This window comes from Varroa jacobsoni, unplaced genomic scaffold, assembly GCF_002532875.2.
Source record: "Varroa jacobsoni isolate VJ856 unplaced genomic scaffold, vjacob_1.0 scaffold_1080, whole genome shotgun sequence".
In the NCBI taxonomy this organism is placed as follows: domain Eukaryota; kingdom Metazoa; phylum Arthropoda; class Arachnida; order Mesostigmata; family Varroidae; genus Varroa; species Varroa jacobsoni.
In genome coordinates, this window is record NW_019213982.1 from 105,990 (window position 1) to 133,663 (window position 27,674).

General features: G+C 38.9%; 1 protein-coding gene across 2 annotated transcripts in view; it reads right to left on the minus strand.

Moving 5' to 3' along the window:
- Positions 1–27,674, minus strand: part of Syt4 (Synaptotagmin 4) — an 82,000-nt gene that overhangs the window by 53,040 nt on the left and 1,286 nt on the right. For both annotated transcript variants that reach the window (XR_002684068.2, XM_022843875.2), the window contains exon 2: positions 18,808–19,233. Coding sequence is in view for 1 of the 2 variants with exons in the window: in XM_022843875.2 (XP_022699610.1) it covers positions 18,808–18,892 (85 nt within the window). In the remaining variant the exon portion in view is untranslated. The remainder of the gene's footprint in view (positions 1–18,807; positions 19,234–27,674) is intronic.

The window sequence follows — 27,674 nt, forward strand, 5'->3', positions numbered from 1 at the left end:
AGGAAAAACCCATTGGCGTCAGGCCTAAAGAAAAAACACGGTATCATCATCATCATGTCCATCCCATCTGCTTTGAGTGTTCCTATTAAGATGTGCTCTTAAATCACAACAATATAATAAAGATGCTTAATTTTATTAGAAATAAGATTCGCTCCTTCCATTGAAATCGTTCCAAATTTGTGACAGAAAAGATTCGTTTTGCAGTAAATTCAAGTAATTCCTTTGTCTGAAATGCCGCAATGTACTGTAACTTTCAATAAATTTAAATATAGAATGTAGATCTACGAATAGGTATCCTGACTGTAGCTTCATCGCTTCAAAGAACCCTACCCGAAAATTGTGCATTCTGCTCGCATTTTTTCAAGTATTGCTTGTGAAATAGACCATACCGCTACTGAATAGCAACTTTTTTTACCGCAAGTGCACTTTGACACTTTAACAGGCTTACAGATTTTTTAAATGTTTCGTTATAGTCCTTTTCCTTGGCTGATGAAGCTTGTTAATCTTCCGAGACGTTGTCTGTGCGTATCCTCAATGGCTCCATCCGTTTCAAACTCATCTTTTATCCGATTACTTGCAAGTTACGTAGATAGATCTGTCTGAAACCGTTTGCAATAACATCATTGTGTTTCTGCTCTATGCTCATGCTTGCAATGGTATTTTAAAATAAAGTTTCTTCGTTCGAATTTAAATTTTCGTCTACTCATTATTTCAAATTAGTAATATTTTTATAAGAAAAAAAATAGCTAGAAAGTTTTGTCCCTTTAAACAGTGCATACATTTTTTACACGTCCTGTATAAATCTATTTAGTACGGACTCGATCTATAATATATAAAGGTGGTTAGCTGGATAGCAAATGACACCGAAGATGATGCTGTCGCCTTCCGCTAGCCATTGGTAACAGACACTGTAAAGTACTGCGTGATAACGCTCACAGAAGTAAGTGACGAACCCCGTGCCTAGAGGGTCTCACGCCGATGTTTATGCAGAACAGAAACCAACGGACACTGGTAAAAAGAGTCATTGAAATTCTAGAAGGCTCACCCCAAGTTAGGTCTCACGCAACCATATCTTGAAGACTATCTGTTACCTAATGCCAATAAGCGGTACTCAAGTAACCAAATAATTGGAGAAGCAGACAATAAAAACGAATGTCGTAAACGAAGAGAGAGAAGGTCTTATAGTAAAAGTGTGCTTCTTTGAATAATAACCATAGATATATTATACTACAGTAGACGTTACTAACATGTAGATGATGTTTATGAAGGTTCTCTGACGCAGTAAATTATAGACGTTTATATAAGTTGTAATTCGCCAATAAGTACCTATTTAAACGCTTTGAGGCGAATCTAACTTAATTACCTGCATCCAGAACGGTCACAGTCATCGTTTTGCTATCGTAGATTAACGCGGCCCAAGTTTTCGTTATTAAATCGTTATTGTCATCAGCCATCAAGCTGAGATGGTACGTTACTTGCACATGGATTTCACTCAAAAATGACCAACGTGCTAGCGTCAACGGGAGGATCTGTAGAGATGACTGTGCAAGGCAAATTGACTGAACTCGCCTGATTTGACTAAGAAAAAAACAGACCATGGTCAAGAAGCCCAGTAGGACAATTTAAAGCCAGCCATTCTGGAATCGGCACTTCCAGAGGCAATAGATTCGTACTGATATAAGTAATACCGCTTTTAGTAGCTCTCATTGTAGGGTGACCATTAAGTTTACAGCAGACAACACTTGCTCATAAGCTTCACGTGTACCTCACGTTCACGTTCTCGTCTTCGAAAGATTGCAAGTTACGATATATGTATATGGAGGTAATGTTGATTTTGTATTTAATAAGTATGGTGTAACAGCATTCTTCATTGTGATATATACGGATACGAATAGACGGACGTACTTTTTATTGTACTTGCACTTCATTTATTTGCATATTTGTTTGTTTAGCATAGTATAAAGCACAGGCCAAAGGGAAAAGGGCAAACAAATGAACCTTTCTGGCGGTCAATACTGACAATATTAAAAGGCCACGCCAAATGTAAGCGGGGCATTTTCGATAATGTAGTGCCACTTCGAATCTTGATAGTGCACATCGAAAAGTTTGCCGTCAATCAGTAAAAACTGTCGGCAAAAATCGACAAATGCTGACGATTCAACACGACCTTAGGTTTAAGGTACAAGATGAAATATTCACCGTGACATACGACAGCCAGTTAGCTCGTATCAAATTGTTGGTAAGTACAAGAAGCGGCTAATGTTTGCACTGCAATGCTGAAACAGGGCTCAAAACTTTTAAAATAAAGTTATATGGTTAAGTTATTAGCATGGTTACTTAATCTGACAAATTATTGCCCGAGTAAAACATGAATAATTTACTGGTAACTGTACAGTTAAGTATTCAGCCTTCGTTCTGATATATTGTGCGCCGGTATACCATGTGCTTTGAAATAATACTAGGACTGAGTCAGTATATAGGTGTTTTCAATAGACCACCGTCGAATCGACTCATGTCTATGCGTTGTTCTATGCAAAAACAACTAATCGTAGGAAATAGGTAAAACAGGCGTTCGAAATGTGCATTTATTACAAACAAAATTTGTGCTACTGTCTTACAAGTACACGCGTTTATGTTATGAATGCGTATATATATGTGCCTGAATGATGAGATAAGCTGATGTTTGGAGATATTTTTTATTTTGAACTCGGGTAAATAAGTCTTCTGTATGTTCGTGGGGATGATAATTATACTTACTATACAGCCAACTTTTCTAATTATAGCTTGCATAGATGTTAATGAATTTCATTGCTGCACGAAATTTAGTTTAATTGTTATCCTGATTTCCGCTCCGCGTATTTTGTACCCGAACTACCGTCAGAACGTACTCCTTTGAAAGGCTTTTGCCATGTCGAGATTACCTATAGCACTGCAAAGGACGCTCATATTTAATTCGATAAACCTCTTTTTTTTTTCCATATGCTGATTGCGGCACAGCTTTTATGGTACTAAGCGAGCTCAATGGGACAACTTGCTTAGAGAATTGACTGGCCTATAAAATTTCATACACAGGTTGTGTGAGCAACTTATTGCCCTGATAGATCGCTTAGTTGCTAATTTCACAAATGCCCGAGAAAAACTTCCGTGATTTTAGGCAGGACCAAAACGTTCATGTCTAACCAACGTCTAAACGTTGATAGATGAGAAAAGCTAGGATGTAGCTAACACAATACGTGGTAAACGTTGCCTGTAAGTACTGAGAAAAAAATACTGAGATGGACGGCTTCAGCGAATAATGAGTTCATTACCATACTCAGTAAACACAGAAGAGTTTCTGGCGACGTAGTGCTGCAGGACCTTCACTAGTAAGCCACGGCCAGTGCTTTTTGAAATGCACGACTCTTCGCTAGGTAAATTAGAACGTACGTGACCAGATACATATTTGAAGAAAAAAGAAAAACATGAGCCCTTAGTTTCTAGCTATTCATAATCCGTTCATCAAACCTGCGCACGTTTCGTTATTTCGCGTCGCGGGACCAATATCTGTTATCATAAAATAACTTCTTCCGTAATGAACCAAAGCCTGTTTATTAGGAATTATATTCAAACGAACCCCATTCTTCCCATGTTGAAACGCTCACATCGAACTTCATTATTAATGAACTAAACTAAATTTGTTATATACACCTGCTCTCGATTGTTCAGAGAACGCTTCTAAGATGTGCGTATCCTGGCTTTGTATGGGAACTAGTCATGGTAGGATGGCATGTTGTTGGCACTCGAATTGGCTTGAAGTAAAAGGCAATGGAAATATTCGACAATGCCAATTTTGTTTTTAATTACGTTATGCAAATTGACGGTCCTGTTTTCCTGAACGGTGCAATATATGCGAGTGTCGCGAAAAATAAATACACCTTAGTAAACGAACGCCTTATTCATGCCCTCGCTGATATCGCTGAAACATAACTTTAGGCTGACTAATCACAACAAGAAGTTCCTATACAATAGTAAATTAGCCGTACCATGATGAAGGAAAGTCACAATCAATCTATTTCGGTTACAACTTTTTTTCTGCATTGAATATAAATATCGGAATTAGATAGTATTAGGCTACATTTATATGTGTAAGGCACGAATGTACATCTTGAAAATAATATTTTTTGGAATAGTTACACTCTAACCTGCGAACTAGGTAGAAATAAAGGCTGTCTTCGTTTCTGCGTAGCGTTCACTTTAACGATGGCTGGCATTGACGACTTGGGTTAGTCCAGGGCTTAGTATTCGGGTTCCCAAATGTGGGCCCTTCATCCATATTGCCTTACCTATAGACATCGCGATAAGTTGTTTACGTTGCAAACGGTTCCTCTTCATTGTGTTACTTTATTTAAAAATGCGATAGCAAGCGTTATATAGTTGTTAATCTATAGGTTAGCAATAATGTTTTCAGACAAAAACAATGAGGCCGTAGAAGTTTTGACAAACGTACTTAGGTGATAACGGCTGATTAGTAGAAGATTAACCGTAAAATAGAGTTAAGTTCAGCGAACTGTTTAGAACCACGACACTATCTATCGACAACACGATATAGACTAACTTATATGGCGCTTGTTTTAATGTAGAATTATTTTGTGCATCTATGAAAAGTTATTCTAAAACAAAGGCAAACGCTTAAATCGAAACCTTATCGTCCGGATCCGAGCGGATCACCATCGTCGTCAATACAGCATGTATAATTTCATGGGAAACTACATCGTGGTTACTTTTTTTTATTTTTAGCAAAAATCAATTAGGTAAATTTAGGCTTTACGCATCGTGCAGCTTCTCTAAATATCGAGTGCCGTAGAAGTTAGTATGACCTTTTACACATATCACATAGGTGATTTTATACTCTCGAACCCAATCATGTGAATACAGCATTACCTAGGTAGACCCTTCGGCTTCGTTTCGAGTGTAACGTGCTAGCAGGCTTCCAACAGTGGGGAAAGGTGCTCCAACAGGAGCGAAGTGCTTATATAAAACAGTCGCAAATGCAGTTCGACCTTGAATGCGACCCAGGTATAGTTAGGCCCAACTGATACCGTCTATTCTGCCTAATCAAACATACAACAGGTTAGAAACTTTTATCTAGTTAAAATCGTATCCTGTGGATCTTCCTTAATCATGAACAATCTCTAAGAATTAGACAAAAGGATCTCAGGATCGCTTCAGGAAGAACTTGACGATCATAACATGAGTTATCTTTTAACCAGGAGTCATATGCTCCCTTCGTGTTTAGTGCGTAAGAAGTATTGCGATTCGTGCGAGGATGTTCCTAGCAGAGGGACGTTCCATCATTAGATGAAGCAGCAAATTGAAGTTCTTTCGCCACCTGGACAACGTAATTGGCGTTTCATTGAGTCTATAAAAGCGCGATTCAGAACCTTGACTTGCTTTGTCGGCCATATTATTATTCAGGCATTCTTTCGAATATATCATTTAGCATCGGTTTCCTATTGACCATTTCTAGTAACTGAACGTTTTGTGTTTTTCCGACATCTCTTGTTGAGTTTATTTTCGCAGTACTGCGTATGTAAGAATAATTGGCTAAGAGATATTACACTATAAAAAGGCCTAGGTATTCTTCATAAATTTATAGGGCTACGTTTATGTGGCTACTAAGTGGTGTCACCTAGTTGAGCGCTTAAACCTAATTTTCCATATCTGCTTTACTTTTTTTTTTTTAATAGTTCCACTTTTTTGCTGTTGTTCCGCACTCCTAGTTAAAGTGTGCCGTCTAGTTCCAGTAATTCGAGTTGCTACGAATTGTGATGGAGGATGTTTTCTATTAGGCAATAAGCGATCCGAAATGCGGGTATTTTATTACATATGTACCGTGTTTACATCTAAGGCAGCTAATCCAGGTACATATAACATAACTTACTCATTTTATTTAGACGGGATAATTATCGAACAAATATGGTCTAGCGTTACATATCGTCTTAAAGATCAGTTGGGTGTATCGAGTCGAACTTGAGTTACAGATGGCTTAAGTGAGTCTTTCGTCTAAATAGACGGTAATGACGCAGAACGCTCCTATTATTACCAGCTCTGTCCTCCTCGTTTATTTTAGCATTATAATTTCATACTTCAAGCTGCTGAGCTCATGGATATAATAGGAAGATTGGCACTAAACGCCTAGGAAGGACTTGTTCAAATTAAACTGAGCTGGAGGCATAGTCTAGTACTGTTGAATATAATGACTTGCACTGACGAATCCTTCAAGTAAAAGAAACCAGAGTAAATGAAAATTATTCGGCACATTAAGAGGACTCGCACTAATCGCCAGCTGCAGCCTGCTTTAATGTAGATTTACTGTCTAAAGTTTTAAGTTCCATCGAAAATACTTACCTCTGCATAAGCACAGATGCCAACAGTTTTCCTTATCGGCATAAGGAGTTTCAGATATTATAACAGTATCAAGTAGCATAGCGAAACTTCTACATCAACTATCCCCAGCCCATATAAGTTTTGGGAATATTAATTGTCCTACATGCTTTATTGTATCCGAACTAGCATTAAGTATCACATATAGGTAAAAAGCCAAAATAGACGATATAGCTTTCTGCGTGGTTCTACAGGGTAGCACACTGGGGGAAAAAACCTAGTGTTTCCATTAGATATTACCAGTATCGCACTTTCTGCTTTTGGACGAAGGCAGGGCTTGTAGAGGAACCAAGATATTTGCATCTAGAACATTAGATATGTTTAGGCTATCATGCTTTGCGAAACGAAAAAACAATAGGGTACACGAATTATAGAAAATACCTCTGAGTGAAGGGTGTGTATAATATAAGACGTCAGTTCTATGATCTTATTGGAGACCACATAATTGACTCCTTCCAGATGTCGATCTCACTCTAGGAGACAATGTGAGCTCACCACTTACCAACGAATTGCCATCATTTTGCCATCTACCCAGTAGTGGCATATGGACGTTCAAGCAAGCGGGCGTAAAGCTGTGTCTTCAGGATTCTATCAATGTACTAACTTATATTACTAAAGCACTCGACATAAAATTCGATAAGTACATGGGAGAGCAGTTTGCAACAAGCTGCTTTTTTTTTTTTTTTTTTTTACTTATCTCTCTATTGACTATCTAGATAATAAATTTACCCAATTTCAAGTGATAATCGAAATTGCATTAAATATTGGCTACCTGCTATGGCTGATAAGACTATTCGCTTGATGGGTCCAAGAGGTTGCTGACTTCCGGAAAATAAACCAATTGTTTGACTATTCCTTTCTTCCTCTAACGGGCTTCAGCCATAGACTGCACCAGTCTGAGCGTGACCGAGTGATCGAAACGGCAAGAAAACGATGAGAGAACGAGGAACATGAAGTAAAAGCCACTTTCTAGTTGTCAGACATTACCATTTATTCGATTAAGTTATAAAGTACTACACTGAAAGAGCTTCAGGAAGGGGAAAATAAAGTTTGGAAATGACACGTAAGTCTTCAGTGATCACCAGCAAAAAGCTGTGTCACCAGCATCTCAAACCTGCCGCACTACGAAGTGCGGGGCCCGAAATAAGATTAGCTGGTCTTGTACCCTCTTACTACTACGAAAGTCTTACTTCAGTCAGGCTTCAGATCGTGCCTAAAGGAATTATTGTAGATATTCCTGCAAGCCGTCGAAAAGCCGAGAAGACAGACGCACATTTTATACGGGCAAGTACAGATTCTTTCTAACGTTGGGACATCCAAAAGTCACGTTTCAGCTGCGTGCAGAAATACACAAGTACGCCGATAGGCTTGAGGGTCGAATGTAAAGGCAAGCTAGTGTTCCTTTCCTGATACCCAAGAACCGTTACAGCAGCTTCTTGGCCGCACTTTTGAAATACCAAAGCCTTGCCCCTATATCTATAGGTTTCTCAGACGCGAGCAGATATAGAGGGATTCAAATAAGGCAAAAAGAAGCATAGCAGTAACCAGCAATAGGTGGGGCAGCTGCGTAACGAGTAGAAGGTGAACTGGCAATGCGTGAATAGAAAAACATCTAAATAGCTCTAACGTGACGGATAGCAACATAACGTTCGAATACGGCTGAGGTTGTCCTTAAATGACCTTGAATCGTGTGACCTGCACTAACTCGATTAGATAATGTGTTGCTGCAATGTATTATTCGAAGGTCCTAGCCAGGACAGCACAGCGTTCAGTTAGCCAAAATGCTGTTGAGCGCATCAAAGTGAGACTCCGTTGTATTATAACTAACACAATAGAACCTGCGCGAGCTCGATTACACTGTCTGGTACTATATTATCGTAAAATATCTTAGTATTGTAAAAATACTTGACGAGGTATGTTTACTATAGTAAATTTTCTAGTAAGGGTTTTATTATAGGCGAAAATCTACCTAAACACTACAGCAGTGAGTGAACAAAATTTTCATTCTATCTATTTCGTTAACGTCGTTATAGCTTATTGAGCTAGATAATATACCTTTATTTAAAATGATCTTTGAAATAAAAATAGAAAATTGTTTGATTGAATAAGCAATACGAATACATAGTTATGTTTATAGCTAGTGAAATGACAGAAATAAACAGACGAATCATTCTCCATTGTCGATTTCTTTTACCCAAAAAAAAAGATTTTCTCAAAACAGAGAAAAATCATATAATGTTATAGTATCGCCCAAAAACATCGAAACAAGATTCACCTCTAAACAGAGTTTAGCTAACGATAACAAATTAAGTTACGCTGCGACGCTGTTTAGTGTTGTAGTAGCTATATATTCAAATACTATAGACAATTTCAAGTGAAAAGGGCAAAAAATAAACTTGAGACTTTTAGAATTTAGGGTAAAAATACAAGCGGAGACTTAGAACTTCATTCGGAAGGGCCACGATGTAACAAAGGAGAGTTTAATTTAGCGGTGTTTGCTACAAGGAAGATGAAACTGGCAAAAGAAACTCGTACTGTACCAAACTTCGTGAAGGAACAATGGTTCAACTGAATTATGCCCAGGAACGACTGTCGATCCTGAGCTTTAGAAAACTCTACAACTCAGGTTCAGTCTCAAGTACGTAACATTAGATACGAAAAATGAGAGTTGTGAAATTATTTTTCAATTAATGTTTCACCAAACTAGATGCTCGCCATTGCGCCTCGCTATACTATAACCATATTATAGTAATGTCTCTCTAAGTAGCATGAATCTCCATATACGCTTACGAGCAAGATATGGAGCTACCAACCATGCGTATCGTTATACATGTCTACATATGGGAATGCCAATTAGAGCGTACTTATAATACTAGTATTAGGTTCCTCCAACAATTCGAAAGGACAAGCAGCTTTTGCTTGCAAGGCAGTGCTTAATTTGATTATAGGGTTACGCACCAACGTACAGTATTTAAGTAGCGCGCTTCCATTCTTATATCATTGCTATTCAAGTGCCGCTTGGTAACGAAAGCCGCTATTGGAACATCGATTATTCCCGTTGGACGCTTGTTATTCGCTGTCCGAAGGCTTCTATGGCCAAAGCCCACTCTTGAAAAATCTACTTGATTGGAAATAAATATACGGTTGCATTGAAGCAGACGAAGTTTTGGCTTGAGCATGGCCTTGTTGATGAGCGGCGCCTTCTAAGCTCAAACGCCCTAAGGTCATCTGAAGAAATCATTTAGGATAATGCTATATCGGATAGACGGGCCTTTAGCGATTCGGTAAGGCCATTTCGGCACGTTACTAGATAGCCTATTATATCTAATTAGATTATTTATTGATTTGAAACCAGAAAAAGTTCCGTTGGTAATCCACTACGTAGTTATAGAAATCAGATTAAATTAAATTTAGTGTCATGAAAAATGATTAAACAACAGAGGTGGTTGTCGACAAAGACGTTGAGCAACACTAATTAGATCCGTCGAGAATAGCGAAGTTCTTTCTCCAGGCATTCAGTTTAGCCGTTAAACATTTGTATTCTTTTCTGCCTTTGGCTCATCGGCCAGAGGTTGATACATTAAGCTGGTAGGTGGATCGCCGGCTACGTTTACGAGACCACTATCTTTCTTACCTCCAAACAAACCAGTACCTCTCAAAAGTCCACGTCTTTCAAACCGTCGCGCCTACTATACTTCAGTCGTAGAAAAGTCAAAAGGGATTGTTTCACGGGGTTTGGTAGTTGAAGTTCAACAACACTTTCTTATTGTCCTTTAGGCGCATAGAGTTGTTCTTTGTGACACGGCCTACCTTTATTGTAAACCTTGCGGAAATTTCGTCCATTCTGCGGATGTAGAATCTTCTCTACTAAACCTAGTCCTACAGGGGCCTACCGGCCTATCCATCATCTAAATTGAATTTCTATATAATATTACTAAATAACGTCAGTAGCACTGTCAACGGCATATTTCATCCTCTGCCCTCTAAACAAATATACTAGATACCATCAGTTGACGAGAGGGCGGTGGTCCAACCACTAGGTGATTTTCGCGGTATCTTTTGGCCTGTTACCGGAAGTAAACGCAAAAAATGTATGTAATCCGTTTTCGAAGTTAACAATATTTAGCTTTTTATGGCACCAAGGGCGGTCATTGGAGGCAGAAAAAATATAGATGCGCATATAGAAAACGCACATACTACCCCGAAGCAGATTTCCAGAGGGGCACTTGTAGTGTGGATCTTGTCAGACAGCACTTAGACGGTGGCCATTAAGAAGGCATTGAGGACGTCTGCGTTCCTCACAGCAACTCGTAGCGCAAGGGACCGCTTAAAAAGCATCAAAGTGTATTTGCACTATAATAAAGCTACTACTCAAGAATCATCCTGAGATTTTGTCTGAATTTATATTCAAATATAAAAGGCAAACATTTTTACTATTCCACCATTTCATAACACAGCCAGCTTGCATTACATAATCAAAAATGCGTGCAAAAAATGTACAAATTACGAAAGATAGATGTGTAGCCGAGCCATTTAACTAGTTTCCTGTTACTTCTATCTGGCGTTTAGTGAAGGCACCATTAAATCTAAAATGGCTCATCGTTGTGGGTGTTCTTGACAGGCATTTCTTATTTTGTTTAAGTCTTTGTCACTACTACCTCCAAAGTTTTGATGAACCGTCTAACCGTCGTACCTCTCCGTCGATGTGTGTCTGGACATGTGGACAAAGAAAACAACGAAAGCGAATGGTCGACCGAGCAAGACTTCCATTCGATGGAGGAATTAATAACAATTCCCGATACCAGGACACAACAGGATGATTGAGAAAGAACATTGGGCCTGTGGAAATCTCATATATCACCAAAACAAGGCTCTTCAATTTGTTCGCCCGAATCATCAGCATGACGTTTGGGAGTTATATTTCCAATATTTTTTTAGTTTAGAAAAAATGAATTAATTTTACTATATTACGGTTAATAGTGTTGTCCCATCGTTACATCAAGATCGATAAAAAGAAAATTGAACGATGTATAAAGTTTTGCTGGCACGTTCCGATCACCAAGTGCTGTCATGTAGAATATTCATAATCTAGGAATATATACACTTAATGGTTAGCCCCTTTGGGCAATCGTAAATATATATGAAAATTTATCAAGTGTATGAGTTATATTGATAGGGTGTCCTCATGAATAGCAACTCGAGCATCTTGATTCTTCCTCTGCTCTCAAGGCTCCTAAAGACCATATAGTAAGACAATTCGGCAGTGATTCCGGTTGTTATCTGTACTAAGTAACAGTACATTATTTGGGCCCCCGGATGACCTCACTCGGTTTTATACTAAAGCCTAGCAAATGATTCCTTAAACGGAATGCCAATCCTCAATCGTTGAGTATCCGCGAGTAACAACTTATATAACCGTGTTCGTTCGTTGTCTCTGTGTGATCTATTTGGCGAATTGCCACTGCTACAACGGAATCACGAACAAATAGTGGGGACAACGCTGACAAGTGTAAGGGAGCTGGAAATTGGGCGGTAGACAATCTAAATAACGAGAGCAGGGGACAGAAGGGACCAGGCAAGCAGCAGTGGGGTTGCAGTAGGCTCTAAAGACCCGCTGATGTGGCCACAGGTTTCCGTCACTCCGATCGTGAAACCCACACAAATGCGGCAAACACATTGGGGCCATTCGGGGTGAAGTGGCATGGGTGCCGGCTGGGGTCGCCTTATGGGAGATCGGAGGATAGGTCGATGTCGAGACGGGTCATTTTATTTGTCAATCTCCATTGTGAGAAAAACGACCAAGCTCTTACGATACGTCCTCGGTGTAGAGGGAGAGCTATTTAGACTCTGTTCTGAACTGTGCGTGTGAGCCATGTTGGTGTCTGTCTACAGCTATGAATTGCTAAAGAAACACGTTCCTAAAATCTGGTTAAGGGAAAAGCTGATGTGAACAAATACACAAGATACGTGCAGCATTAAGGCTCAGTACTCGATCGTGCTGCAATGCGACGGCCACCATATTCGACTGAACTATCGACAACGTTCAATTACCTCGTTATACGTAAATAATTTTTTTCTCCATAATCTATCATGAGACAATTTCACTTCCAATCCATTTGCAAAATAGGGCTAAGGAAATTGACTTTATAATGAGAGCGTAGTGTCCTTCCAATAGGATATACGTCACATAAATAATAAATCCAGCGTATCAGTGCCTGTACGAATATATGCACAAATTTACATGAAGCAGTAATACTATCTCTAGCGAGCCCTTTATTTCGACGGTTTGCCAGTTCTCCAGTATACGACGCGTTATTTTTAAGCTGGGACTGTTGGTTTCTTTTTTGCCAGTTTAGAAAGATAACAAATGTGTACAATCCGTAGGTTTAGTTCGTGTTTTTTTCAATTGCTGCTGATTTTAGGAGAATGCTTTTCTAGTACTTTTCTGGTATAAATAATATACCTTTACGACGACAGAAACGGAGATATATATATGCCGCCGCAGACGACATACTAAATAAAAGTAATGAAACACAGTTTTTCTCTAAAATGGTAACGATTGCATGTTTCATTTGTTTTCTTCTAGAAAAACTCTACATTTATATTAAAAAAATATGATCTAGTGAATTCAAAGAAAGGACAAATCAAGTACGAGCGCTCTTTGTTCCATTCTTTTTAAAATGCACGACTAACAATGGTATTTGGTAAATTTGTAACCCTTGTCGAGTAGGTCAATCGGTACCAAGAACCCGGTTCCTAATGAAGTTTCTGATGGCTCTTGGAGAATAATAGTCAGCGTGTTCAACAACGCCTTATATTTTAGATGAAATAGAAATGGTCTGTAAGTGTTTTAGTCTTCTAAAAGCCATTAAAACATGTTTAAGACACAATTCGATCTCAAAAATTAACAGGTACATGTATTATACACGCATTCGGTCAAACAAACTCTCAACGATATCTACGTTAGGTGAGCTATGCATATATAGAGACCAATAAACGGTTCAATTTTTGTCTTAATACTGAACTTCAGACTTTCCTCGTGGGGCAAATTTCCTACGCAGATATACCATGTAAACACGTAGTACAATCGATTCTGCGTTATCAGAGTTAACTATGTAACTAGAAAAAGCTCAATTTTGAATCACAGGTTTTAAGGTCGTTGACTCGAAAAATAAATGATCACTATTTTTGTTGAAAAGTTATTTTCTTCATACACATTCCCACTAAGCACAACCATCGATTTTTACTAGGTCTGCATATCTATTGAAATCAATTGAGAATCCAAGATTCTCTGCTATCTGACCATATCGAGATACCCTAACTTCTACTATATACATAATCTGAGGACTCGCATAGGGCAAAATGGGCCGACTTGTTGGATAGGTTTGGTTGTCCTTGAGTAATCAATTGGGCCTATAAACAGTTTTCTATGGAGAAAGCTACGTGACGCCAGGAGCGAACTTTTACTATCCAGGTCGGAGAGGCAGTTCAGTCCTCCTGAGGTTCGCTCAGAAACTATTTCTCCTGCTTTTGGTTACTGCTTGTAGTTTTCCTTTCAGGTAATCGTATTTAGGCATAGAGTCATTGAAGAGCTGGCAGGAAGCTGTCGCGTAGAAAGCACGTATAAAGCATCACATAGCAGCGATCGTTCCTTAGAAAAGCAACCATATAGCAAATGAATGCAAGGAACAGGGAGGTGGTGGCCCCTCCAGGCACGTTCCTGAACCAGTCATAGCTTACAGATTAACCAGTCGACTATACCGGACGTTTGTACCAGTCCCGATATTACTAGCTGGCCTTCGTAGCTAAATGAATATGCTCTTACGCCATTGTAGCTGGCAGGCTACCTGCAAAATTCCCTGATCCTCAAGTCAATGCTGTCTCAGTAATGATCCATTTACAACTCGAGTAGTTTACTTTTAACACATGACGTATCCAATAGGTTTGATAAAACATACCAGAAGAACTCGTCGCCAGCCTGTTTGTATATGGGAGCTGTTCTACCGAAATGAAACTCACAGTTCGCAATCGGTACCGCTATTAGAACTGATGAAATGTATACATTTCCTTTGTGGGGGTGATACAGTTTAGTAGATGAGGCATGTTTCCTAGTAAGACTACAAGGCTCCAATAATCATTCTACTTTTGAAAATTACTGTTGAAATCTAGAGAAAAAAAAAAGCCTTGACAGAGATTACTTGAAGAAATAATTGTGCATTTAGAAATACTAAGTAAGCTGATGACGCAAAGAGTCTGCTTGCTCCTTTAATGTCCTTCCGAGTTTGTGATTAAAAATAACTGCTAACCAAATAGTAGATTTCACTTCATCAAGCTCAATTTGTTAGGTTTAGAACTCTATTACTAAAAAAAAACTGCATTAATGCTCGAGACCTACAATTAACTAATTGAACTAAGGCTCTCTTTCTTTACTTGCTACCTTTACGCTCATCGAAATATTAATAGGACCAGTGCAACGCTGAAATAGACTTCAGTGATGAAGGGCAGAAACAAAACATTTCATTGACTAGTCAGTATCTGAGTAAAATTCGTAGGTTAGCCAATGTTTTACCCATGTTACGGTCAGATAGCCATAAGCGCTTGAAATAGATGCTTTTGAAAATGCCGCGCTTTCATACGAAACCTGCTATAGCGAGAGAAATGTAAAGCGACGAAGTTCTGTAGACTAACCGAATGATTTTCAACGGTCGTGCTCAAATAGGCCCGCGTAACAATGCCAAATGACAAATGTACTGTATCAGTTGATCTCACAGCCTTAATTCTATTCTGTAAAACCGATAGCGAGGTTACTCTAAGATGCAACCTCTAAGATAAAATGTGTCGTATTGTCGGTGTTAAATCCGTATTAACTGAAGCTATTTCGAGTAGTTCGTGCGAGGTTAATAGGTTATCCATCTAATAATTAGCTGTTTCTCGAATTCCGACAAAATATTCGATGGAATCGAAGAAATGTCAGATAGTTACCTTTCGGAATTGAAACTTGTTTCAACATTTCTTTATTATAATTGCCACGTTGGTGATACTAACTGAATAAATAGTATTACACTTATGCAAAGGCCTCTAGGCTCCTTACTTGAAGCTTGAAAATTGTACATGACAAATTGAAATCCTTGGTTAAAAAATTATTGCTACTACTACAACTACTACTACTATTTGTATATATACTATGTACTAAAACGAGCATTTAAGAAATGAGCAGAATGTATACACAGTTCCTCACTCTTCCTGTCGAAGCTATACTTAGACACAATCATATACATTCCAAAGAAAGTTCGTTTCGAAAGCGATCCATGCATATAATAGTTAACAGATTTATGCCAAAGGCACCGGAACTTAGAACCCTTTAACCACAAGGTTCACTAAATTACGGCTGCCGCAAGAAAAAACAATATACCTTATTCAACGGGTGATTGAGACCCGTCTATCGCATCGGCGGTTTCAATTATTAGGTATTTACAACCAATAGACAGGTAATTATGAAGCATACAAAAGTCTTTCTGTGATAATAACAGCTAGTCGTTTATTCGTATGGCTATATTTTTTATCAGCTCTCTCTTATTTTTCCTGAATATATACTGTGAGGGCATGCATCTAAATTGCACAAAGTATCTGGGCTTTATTTCTATTATCCATCTTGCAGATTTATTTCCATCTACCCAAAAACTTCTCTCATTCCAATGCCAGTGATATTTGTCTGTGATACCTAACCGTCAACTGGCAGAATATTGAAGCCCGCTGCCAAAAATCGAGGCCTAAGCCTACTTTATTGAGCTGAAAAGGCTAAATCTGCTGCATATTCTTTGCTTTGAGATTTCTCTCAAAAATTGATACCAAGACGCGACTTTTACAGGATTGTCAAGCCTTCTAGAAGGTTTGTGCGTTTTCATTATATGTTTGGCTCGACATCTTTATCATCGCCGATAATAAATAATAAGCCTCTCTACCTAAAATATGTCGATATCTATCATAAGGAGAGCAATATAGCACAATTCTACTCGTACCGAACAGAAGGGTTATTATCGTTTCACATTATTCAGCGAATCGTTCTCAGTAATGGACATAACATAGACACGCGAAACTGTGTACTGCAACTGTATCAGTTCCATGTAGGTTGGCGAACGGACGAGACCTTTCTTTACTTTAAGGCAAACTGCGCCGGTTAACATACTATTAAGCGAATTTACATAAGCAGAGATTCTTAGTCAACTGGCTAGTTATCACTAGACTCTATAGAGAGGACTAGACGTTGCTTGGTCTTTACCTGATGCAGACGCACCTTCATACCCCACCAGATTCAACTCTACTCTCTTCCCAGGAATATAAAATTAATCTCTACACCCCAAAACAGGCTTAAGCCATCTGTGAATAAAGTTTCACTTGCATTCGAATAAGTCTTGACTGTGACGAACAACGTGATGATTCGTCACTATCCCCAGTACCCGTAAGCGTTCATAGGAATAACATCTGGAAACGCCACGTCTCTGAGACACTAGAACGCGTGTGACTTTGGCGATCTCTGAAGCCTCAAATGCTGCCTTAGAGCCCTCTAATAATAAAGTGGGGCTAGTTGCACGATACAACAAAGCCTTGTAGAACGATGCCCCGGGAAGTCTGTAATTGGAAGACCTTGCGTGCGTTGTAGAGCACTTTAGGATTTCGAAGCTTGAAGGAGTTACCTCTGTCATTTTAGACCCATGTTTTTCTCTCTGTTTTTTTCATTATAGACTCTCAACTGAGATGAGATAAAGCTTTTGAGAAATTAGAACAGGTCACCTGCTGCTACAGCCAAAAATGGCAGCATAATTATTTTGCCTTTGAGTTGTTGGGCCATATCGTGTATAGCACTGAAAAGCAATGGTCTCTCAGTCAACACCTGTCGCTCGGTTGAACCATTCTAGCTGAACGAAAGCCGAATGAAACCCTTTTCTTACCTGCATGGAAAGATCAGCAGCTTTCAAAAAAGAGGGTACGATGTATCGTTAGATGGCCACTTAGAAATACGGTAACACCTGTGTCTGTCAAGTAGACCAAAGGTGACGACAGGTTTTTGTAGAGGGGACTTCTGTCTAAACTATCCTTCTGTCTGCTCGAGTAAGGATTTGAAAATACGATTTGATACTGAGATGCACAAGCAGGTTAGTAAGACTGCAAAGCAGGTAGTCAGAAGCTCACTCATCATAAAAATGATGATGACTCAGGGAAATATGTCCCAGTAATGTCGAACTTCCTGTCCCAGGACGACGGCTAGAGGAGAGAGATGAGTAGATATGCAAGAGCTAGAAGTAGCTAGCGCATAGGTTTCTTCTAGCGCATACTTCTTCCGAGCATCCCACATTAACATCTCCTCAATACATGACCCATCTTCCGAGTGCCCCTGACCGCCGATGTAAGTTCGAATCACACAGTTGTCCCTTTAAAGACCGTTCAGGGATATCAGACCTCTCAAAGCGTTTTTAATCGTACAGTCCATCGTTTGATACGTTAACTAATTTTTAATACAGTTATATAATTACATTTGAATTACATAACATTTTGACTTGATATAAGTGGTAATGATGCGCACAAACAGATACATAGTTTATCAGAATTGAATCTGCTCAACTGCACTATTTAATAAAGGAATCCTCTATATTTAATTTATAAATAAATAATCTAAGGATGTAATTTGCAGCTTCCGGTTTACTATAGGTAGCCAGTCACCTACCAGGTCTGTAGGAACTAATTAGGGAACTGGTGGAACTATGGATTGGCTACTGATATGCAATGTAATGTATTTACATCGCAGAGCTTGGATCACCTTTCCCATTGCCTAAACGTTAGAAGGGCTGTCGCTCGTAAATGGAGTCAGTAAAACGAGAAAGACTCGTAAAGCCTGTTGGTCTCGTTTTCATAAAAGAGTGTTGTCGCTGGATGCAAATACCCCGATGCATCCTATTTGCACATACATATGCTTATGTATTAAAACGGTAGATAGTCTTTGACTCATCCTCAAGGGTACATCGCATGGCAAAGGCTCCTGGCCCACACCTCACCCACATGTCACAGAACAATAAACATGATAACCTATTATTCTGTACCATGTTTAGCATTGATAAGCGCAATTAAGGTTCACTTGCGACTGACAATTAAAGTGCATGGTAACTGAGTCAGCAGTCGTCACCGGAACCTTCTTCTAAACTATTCACAAAATCTACGTATATAGAAATAACACAGAGGTAAGAACACACTCGCAGCAATTTGTTAACGGTTGTCGCGGTGAAGATGTATCTAAACTGACCGACTTGTGGGTGGCTTATGTGTGTCTATGTTAAGTGTTACGTACTGCCAATACTGTTAGCGGCCGTAGTGGCAATCAAGTACACTCACCGTTGGCTAAATGTTCCGTGGCGCTATAACCCTGGCCGGATATAAATCCAGGTCCATCGTAAGTTCCACCGTGGCCGAGCTTCATTCCGCGGCTCTTGGTGGAGAGTTTCTACACGCCTCACACAATAATAATGAGCACACCCTTGCCGACACTACTTAACACTGAATCCTGGGAATCACTGTAACCAGATGTCCAAATCAGATCGGTTGCTTTCTTCAGATCACCATTATGGCAAGAACAGCGGTAACCCCCAACATCAACCGCAACCGTGCCGCAGTTGATGCAGCTGCTCTCAAATAGCGCTGTTAGTACGGCCTTGTACTCTAGGGCTACGACCGACTCAAGCAGAGGCAGACGGACGATATGGAGTGGGAAGCCTGCGCGGAGATGGGTGCAGCGCCCCCTGGAGCAGTTTCTGCTCGAGTCTGAAAAAATAGCCAATAGAGAGCGCCACCGGTTGCGAGTATTTACATACATCTGATTTTTGGCGATTTCCAATTCGCCGTTAGCACTCCTTTTCCCGTGAGCCCAGCATCGTATAGACCCGGGACCGTATACTCCATGGCTATACCTAGTACATTTTAGAACAAAGCCCCCAATTGGCCAGGTGGCCACTTGCCTGAATTAGGTCCTACACTTATTCTGTTTTTGTCTGTCTTGCCTTTACCATTTTGCTCATATATATATACACATGTATGTGGGTCATGAATAATATACTAAATAACCTCATACATAGCCTCAAAAATACACCATCTATATAACAGGCAGCGAAGCTTAAGCGTACACACTTCACTTCATTCGGATCCGCTTCTGCTCCAGCTTTTAATACTATAAGACTAGATAAGTAGAAACCTTCACCTTAAACTGAGGCGGGTTAGTAGTACTAGTTACTAGATTTATTTGCAATAAGATATAAACTTTGCTTCTATTCCAGGATAGATTTGAAGTAGCTATGCTAGCAAATCTCCAACGCAGAGTCTCTAACAAGTTTCTGGGTTGATTAATTCGCTACGACCTAAGTAAATGTGAAATTACGTGTGTATATATACATTAATGTGCATATACAAGGTGTTAAAACGTGTTGTATACAATCCTATAAAACAGTAGCCCACATATTAACACAAAACAAAAAGAAAGAGAAAATCTCACAATAATGCCTCTCAAGTGACTTCAAAATGCGTGAAGAAAACTTTCCATATATATATATTTTTACAGATATATGCATTGCTTTTAATATATATAATGTTGATTACATTTATATACGACAATCCAGTGTTCATTTGGCACGGTTTGCAGAGCACAATGCTTTACAAGAGGCCTAACGACGCAAAAGGTAGAAAAAGGACAAACAGGCATGCAATACCATCTTCTGTCTGCCCCTTGTGCTAGTATTTGTGAATCTGTAATATGAGGCGTAACTCGTAATCTCTATACGTCATTGGATGTAAGACGTTGAAAAACTTTTGCACCTATTGATGTACGAAAGCGCGTCCTTAAAAGCGCGTCGAAAAGATGGATATGCGAAAAAATGGGTAAAGATTGATGCATAGGCAAGAGGCGTTTCCGTATAGTAAATAACGAGATCTCATATCATCTACACTTATGAAAGTATTTTCCCAAATACAGATGCTAATGCGTCAAATAGAAAAATCCATTTGCCTCAAACTGATCTCTACCAATCTTAGAGTGCAATAACACAGACGCCGAAATATGACTACAAGGAGATACCGAACGATACAAACCGTACAATTGTTTTTAAGATATTATCATGTGATTCTATGGACACTGCAATCTATATATATATATATATATATATATATATATATATATATATATATATATTCCCTGAATTAAAATATCTAACGATTGTGATACATTTTACAATTCAAATTACTGAAGATTATAATGCTAATTTACAGAACAGAATCTTAGACCTGGCGCACTCCATTCCAATAGCAAAAAATCCAAACTCGCTGTCACACTTCTCTATTGAGTTTGGTAAGTGATTGATTCCATCATCAAAGCACTGACACCGTTTAATCCGCATTCTGGTGAGGTTATGCTCCATGCTACAATGCGAACTTCAAGACCTGTCCAATCATTTAGTTGACATTACCGTAAAGTGTCATCAGTTGCTTGTCGCAGTTTGTTCATGCTTTTGTTGCTATCTGCTTAGTACGTGTAAACTTGAAATTAACAGTAAACAACTTAGATCCGACTTCGTCGGGCACGGCTTCTTTGAAGTCGAATAGGACCACTTTAAAAACCATTAAACTAAATCTCCTTTGGGAAAGGATGAGCAAGCCGCAAGTTTGGTCAGTGTCGAGTCTGTCATGGTGCATAAAATCCTATTTTTAGGGTAAACCCCTATCTGCTTCGTTGTTTCACAATCGATATTCAAGGTCTCCCAGTATATGGCTTCTTCTGGTACTTCAATCGGGCATTTTTGCAATCGGAGGGGCAAAGACGAGACGGACATGAACGGTTCCTTGGTAGAACCATGTTGATATTACAGATCAAGCCTCATCCAGTAACTTTGAGCGCTGTCCAGATGATAAGTTTATCGTTCTCCCATAACATGCCTACAGTTCTTGATTCTGGCGCTAGTTATTTCTATTTTTTACTAAGGGCGTAATAGGAGCATACTTTTTTTACATATATGCCTGTATAGGTTCTACTAGAGAGTTCTGATATATGCTGGCCGAGGAAATACAATTATTGCGGTCAAAACTTACGAATTTGTCCAATTAAAACTTGAAAAGGTTATCGTCTATAACCAAGTACAGGCGAAAATAAATTGAATAAAATGTCGAACGTGTTAATCGGAAATAACACTAGAAAAACTTGTCGTTTCTGACGGAAATCGTATCTAAAATTATTCTTCAGGATTATAACACGAAGAAAAAACTTCAAAGGCCGAAGAGTCAGAACTTACGTGATTCGAGAAACCTTTCGTCTGTCTTATGCGAAATCTTATGCGTTTATAAGCATAAAACATACCTCATAATATTTTTTATGTCAGAAAAGGCGCCTCAAGTTCTCTAACCGCAGGACAAACCTTTCTCGTATTCTTCCTTGGCCTTCAAGTTCCATTCGGTCTTAGGACTCTTTTGATTGCTAGAACCTTCCTGGTTTCCAGGCCGTCGTTGGCCTTATGGCTTTTCATGGCTAGTAAAACCCCTCAGGCGCCTAGTTCACTCTTAATTTTAAAAATTCGTCTCTGCCACAGAGTCCTACTTAACTAGCACATCCTCCTTGGCTATCAGTTCCTACTTGGCTACAAGGTTCTTGTTGTATGCCTAGTTCCTGTTCATTATCTGCAGACCCAACAAAGCTCGGATAGTTGCAAGAAGCAATAGGAGGTCAGTTTCCGAAAAGGATTCAAGGAATCGCTGAATATCGGGCCGAACCATAAGCAAACATCTTCAGAGCACAGTACTTCGTAGTAATCAATATATAAAATTTAGATGAATTTACTGAATCCAGTTCATGAAGCATTGGGACATCCAATTAATGCTGATGATCTTTGTGAGATTTAGGTGCCTATGTTAAAGACTTCATTTAGTTCAATAAAATAGCTCTGTTACCAAATATGATATTCAGTTTTTTCGTCGTTTGACCACTTTTGTTTTGCTGAAAAGTCTTCTGGTGTGGCAGCTTGGAACAATTATGGCAAGTTTAAAGTACTAAAATGGCGTCTGGTTACTAAACCTTATTGAAAAATATCCGTGTCTCAAAAAATATAGGAAACATTTGTCAAATGTCAACAAAGTCATAAATAAGTACGAGCAACGTGACAATTTCTATTGTTCCGGTAGTGAGCCGGATGGGTGCCCAGGAAGTTGAAGTCGAGTAGTATACGGTTAGGTAATGCCCCAGATAGGAGCTTGTAGAGCCAGATAGCGCGGGGGCTGCGATAAGATAACCAGTACAGAAAACAGCAACTGCTGGTCGTTACGATGGCAATTGCAAACTTGCCCTAAGTTCTCTTATCTTTTTATTGACAAAATTGAAAGTTAGAAAAGCCATTCCAAGTTCAGGTGTACGATACGATTCATTCTAGATACTAGTAAAGCATAAGCCAACAGCGTAAAAAGTAATGCAGCTATTTGCTGTTCATAGCAAGCAAGACCCCCACATAGAAATATGTGCGTGTCTGCGAAATCGGTTCCTTGTGTGTTCCGAAACCGGTCATGAGATTTTTTATATAGTGCAAACTCCAATTAGACAGAAATGCAGACATATCCAGCCATCTTATCTCTTACAAAATAAAACGACATCTTTACCTGTGCAAATAATTCCAATATATCGAAAAAAAAATACATATATAGGAAATATGAAATAGTATAATTTGAGAATTCACAGATTTTTGTACAATTTTTGTGAAGGACGCATCTTGATCAGTGTCTCGAAATTCATTATTTTGTCCGTATATAACTTAAAACCTAACATTTTTTTTATGTAAGTGATTACAATCATATTAAATGCAAAGACTTCAGAATGATTGTTATGTATATATCGTTGAAGCATACAGGCTATCTATACCGGGTCGCTTGTAATAACACCACCCAATAGCAAAGTTGATTCTTTTTTAAAGAAGAAAGTACTCGGAACGCACCTGCTATGGACTGGTGCGGTAAAGACAGGCAAGAAATTCAAAGGTGTTAAAACTATCAGACTCGGAGCATGCTAACGCTGTCCATATAGACGATCGGCCGCAAAAGGTCGAACCATAGATTAAAACGAAAGGTCTTTAACGGTTCTTCTATATGTAATATTTACTTTATGATATGTAACGTACAATTTGATTATTGGAGTTTTCAAGTTATAGCTATACAGAGTCTTTGGCCTTAGACCGTTAAATGTATGCGTTCTACTATTGGTTTCCAAATGATATCGTCTCGATTAACGAGCCTTGATCCAAAACATTTGAACGTACCAGATCTATAATTTAGCTATTACTTATTGTATTGGAAATCATATTGGTCAACCATAAATATGGATACCCTTCAAAGCTCTTTATAACTTTATAAGGAAGTAGATGTTTAAGTAACATCGATAAAAAAAAAAAGTCAACCGTCATGATATTTAAGTGTTTCTACTACATTGCAAAGGGTGTGTAAATATGTTCAGATCGTCAAGGTAAATTATCCGTAAAGCACAAAGTATTTTTCTCTCAGACATAGTGCCCCCAAAACGTACCCCTTTATTAGATTTATTTATTCTATAGGCCTAAAGTCGAATAGTTAGGCCGGTTATGAATCCTCTTATTTCCTTCATAACGCATAATATTATAAGCGAATAGTCGACAGCTTTTTTTCCCAGTTAAAATAACGGCACTAACAAAAAGCATGACATATTTAAATTAAAATAGTCTTTTTTTTTTTTAGTCTGCCACATACTACGATAGCAAACCACTGCTTTTCAACGAGCTTATTCCTATAACCCATTTCAAACATATGTTGACTAATCTTACAAATTATCGTTTCGACTAGATCATACAAAGATGAACAAAAAATTTTGAAGAGCTCTAGCTGAATATTATGACTTTTTACAAATGCCTTTATTCGTGTTGACCGGCCTTCTAGCGAAGCTGTATCAAGCAATACGGTTTCCAAGGTAGCCAATGAAATGTTTGTTACAACTATTTTCGACCTTAAGTATTTCATTTCATAAGTACTTGTATTTCAGTAGTCAGCCACAGATCGAAGCATGTCGTTCTCTTAAATGAGACTCATACAGCAATATGGTCCTCAGGTTCAAAGCATAGACGGCAAAAGCTCTTACCTCGCTGGACCTATTTGAAATCAAGGGCATCATACAATGAGAACACCAAGAGCAGTCCTGAAAAACGAGCTTGTTTCCAAAAACCAGAGGCAGCAAAAACACAAGCACGAATAATGGTAACAAGGCCACAATCAGTGCAGCCTTACGCGGTTGAAACATATTTGTATCTATTGGTTTATCTAGTATACACGCCACAATATGGTAGTTGAATTAAGGCCACCATGAAAAAACCTTCAAAAACACACTTGAAGAAATTATGAAGACCATCGACGCTGCTCAAGTGTGTACATGAAATACAGATCAAATAGCTAGGGGGCGAATTGCTTTCAAACTATAGCACGAGGTCAGAAAGCTAGCGCTACTCTTTTGCACCAGGGGCCGAAGGGAGGGCATCTGCACGTGTTTGAATCTGATCCACAGCGAATGAGGCATTCATCTGTCACCCATTCGAAACTGCAGCATATTGATTATAACCACCGTGGAGTTGGTCTTTTTCGGTACACAGTATTTTTAATAGGTCATATTAAAGCTTCGAGCACGCAAATCCAAGTGAGATTCAGTTCCAGTGACAAGGCATCTTTTTTTGGCCTATAAAAATTACAGACTGAATTTTAAAGAATTCAAATCTAGAGACTGGGTCCGATGACAGCTTCTGTTTTTGCGAGCACCTATGTAAATCTACAGGGGCTTCAATGAAGCCACCGTAACTATAGCACAATAGTCATTTCAGTTTATCGCTGAGACAACGCACCGCACTTCTTTGCTGTCCTAGAGATAGTACTACCTGTGTGAGCATCTGGACGGATGGTAGCAACATACCGATTTCTAAAGCTGAAGTTGCAGTTGGACGTTCTTGCAATGAACTTTAAGGTACGTCTCACTGTTATATACGAGCCCGACATAAAATAAGTTAAATCAAGATCTGCCGTCGGAGTAATGGATAGCTGGCACTTGATGAATTATCATGGAGTGCGGTATGCAAGCATATACAGGAGCCTGTATTGCCTGCCGCCGGAGTTACTTGTCACTACAGGTCTTGCACAAAGAAATTAATAAATGTAACGGTCGACTTTCCGTTTTAGCGATCGACTAGGTTCTCTTGACTTTACAGTTAAGTAGTAGGCGTCTTAACATACGGAGAGAGGTAAGTTTGGTTCTTGGTTTTTGGCGTTGTGCCCTATTGTGACCATCTTTGCATGATCTTCGAGGAGTGACTGTGCCGCATTCGAGAGAACTGTTAAACAATAAGCCTAATAAAAGCATCATCTATTAAAATCTCAAGCATAGATAATAATGTAGATCATTCTATCGACTAGTTGCAATCCTCGAATCTCGAGCAAACGCCAGGAACCTTTAATCAACTAGATGTATCGGCAAGATGAAGTTATTAAGAGTTTGGGGGGTCACCAATCGAGAACAATAGATTACTGCTTGTCGTCGCCGTACGTGTTACTTTATGCATAGACATCTATTAAATCAAATATCATTTTGATAAATCGAGAGCTGTCCGACAAGAATTGAAGTCCACGAACTCAGTTCTTCAAGGTGCCACTAACGACAGTGAGAGTCGATCTGTCTTAAACGGGCTATTTTACCGGCTTTTGAAATGCATCATGTAAAACGACTCCAAGCCTACATTGTTAGACAACTCTGCGGATTCAACACATCTTTGTCGTTTATTTATGCGCGAGATTAGGTGAACCTATGCGAGAAATGGGCGATTCCCGCTCTACTTTGAATTTACCTAGAAGAGAATACTTAGGTAGAATCATGGCAATATACACGCTTGTGGTGCATTTAATTTTTGTTTGATTATAACTCTAGATAGGGATCAAACGAAAACCAACAAAAGTGATCAATATAACTGGACTAGATTATTTTATTTTTTTTTTATTTCAAAAGTATGCCAAGCACTCGTGTCGAATTTAGCTAAAGAAAAAGCATTCATAAGAACGGATCCAGTGCTCTTCTATTAAGGGCAGCTTAATTTTAAATGTTTCAGCAATGCTTTAAACAGCTAGCTTCCAGCACAAAGCAAAATATGTCTACGCCCGGATTTGATCCTTCGTTACTACTGCGTTTATCAATGACTGCACTGTCACATTGACAAAAGCGGCCTAATAATAGATGAGCTGTAAACACGATTGTCTTCGTAAAACATTTTATTGTTTTTTTAGCTAGTTTTCTTTGATGGAGTAAATCAAGTCAGTGCATAAACGAATTGTTTGGGATTCTTAAAGTGCACATAATGGAAGTTGTGTGATGATAATTTTCCGGTTGAAACGCAGGCCTTTCCCTATCTAACCTTTGAACGCATTGTGTGGGCATCTTCCTGAGCCCATTAGTGCTGTCAGCGTCATTATTATATTGATTCTCCGAGAAGGCGTAGTTTGTGACTACAAATCGTGCCGAACTGTGAATAAGTTTTATATTGATGTATGGATAGTTCGACAGGTTTTAGTTGTATCACTATTTGATTGACTTTGGAGGACAATGCGTACATCGTTACAATTTCCTTTCAATTTTTCGAACAAATACTGAATCTGTATGTAGCAGTATTCAGATGATTTAAAATCAAGTTCACACCGCTAAGCAAAGCTTTATGCCTGGCAATTTGTCGCCTTTGAGCCAATTAACTTAGCCAAAATCACATTTCTTTGTCTGAAGAAGAAGAAGAAGAAGGAAGAACTGACTTTTTCGCACAAAGTCAGTTCTAGGGGATATATCCTCTGACCTACACAGTCCCACTTCAACGGCCTATAAAGACTAAAACATTAACATTAAATTAATTAAAACATTAATTAATTAAGCCAACAATAAATTACCTGTTGCAAGGGCTGTTAGGCCACAACGTATAAATGCCTTTGGCAAATGCATCAATATTAATCTCAAGCCCTTGCTCGAACATTTGCTGATACACGGTTACCGTCGCTGCCTTTGCCATACCCGGCATAGAGTATGTCTCATATATAGCACTAGTATTTTTTAAGTGTCTTACGGATCTTCAAATATTAGGATAAGATCTGAAAACTACTACCTCCGCATGCTGGCAGGAACAGTTAGTTGGCGAAGTACCCAG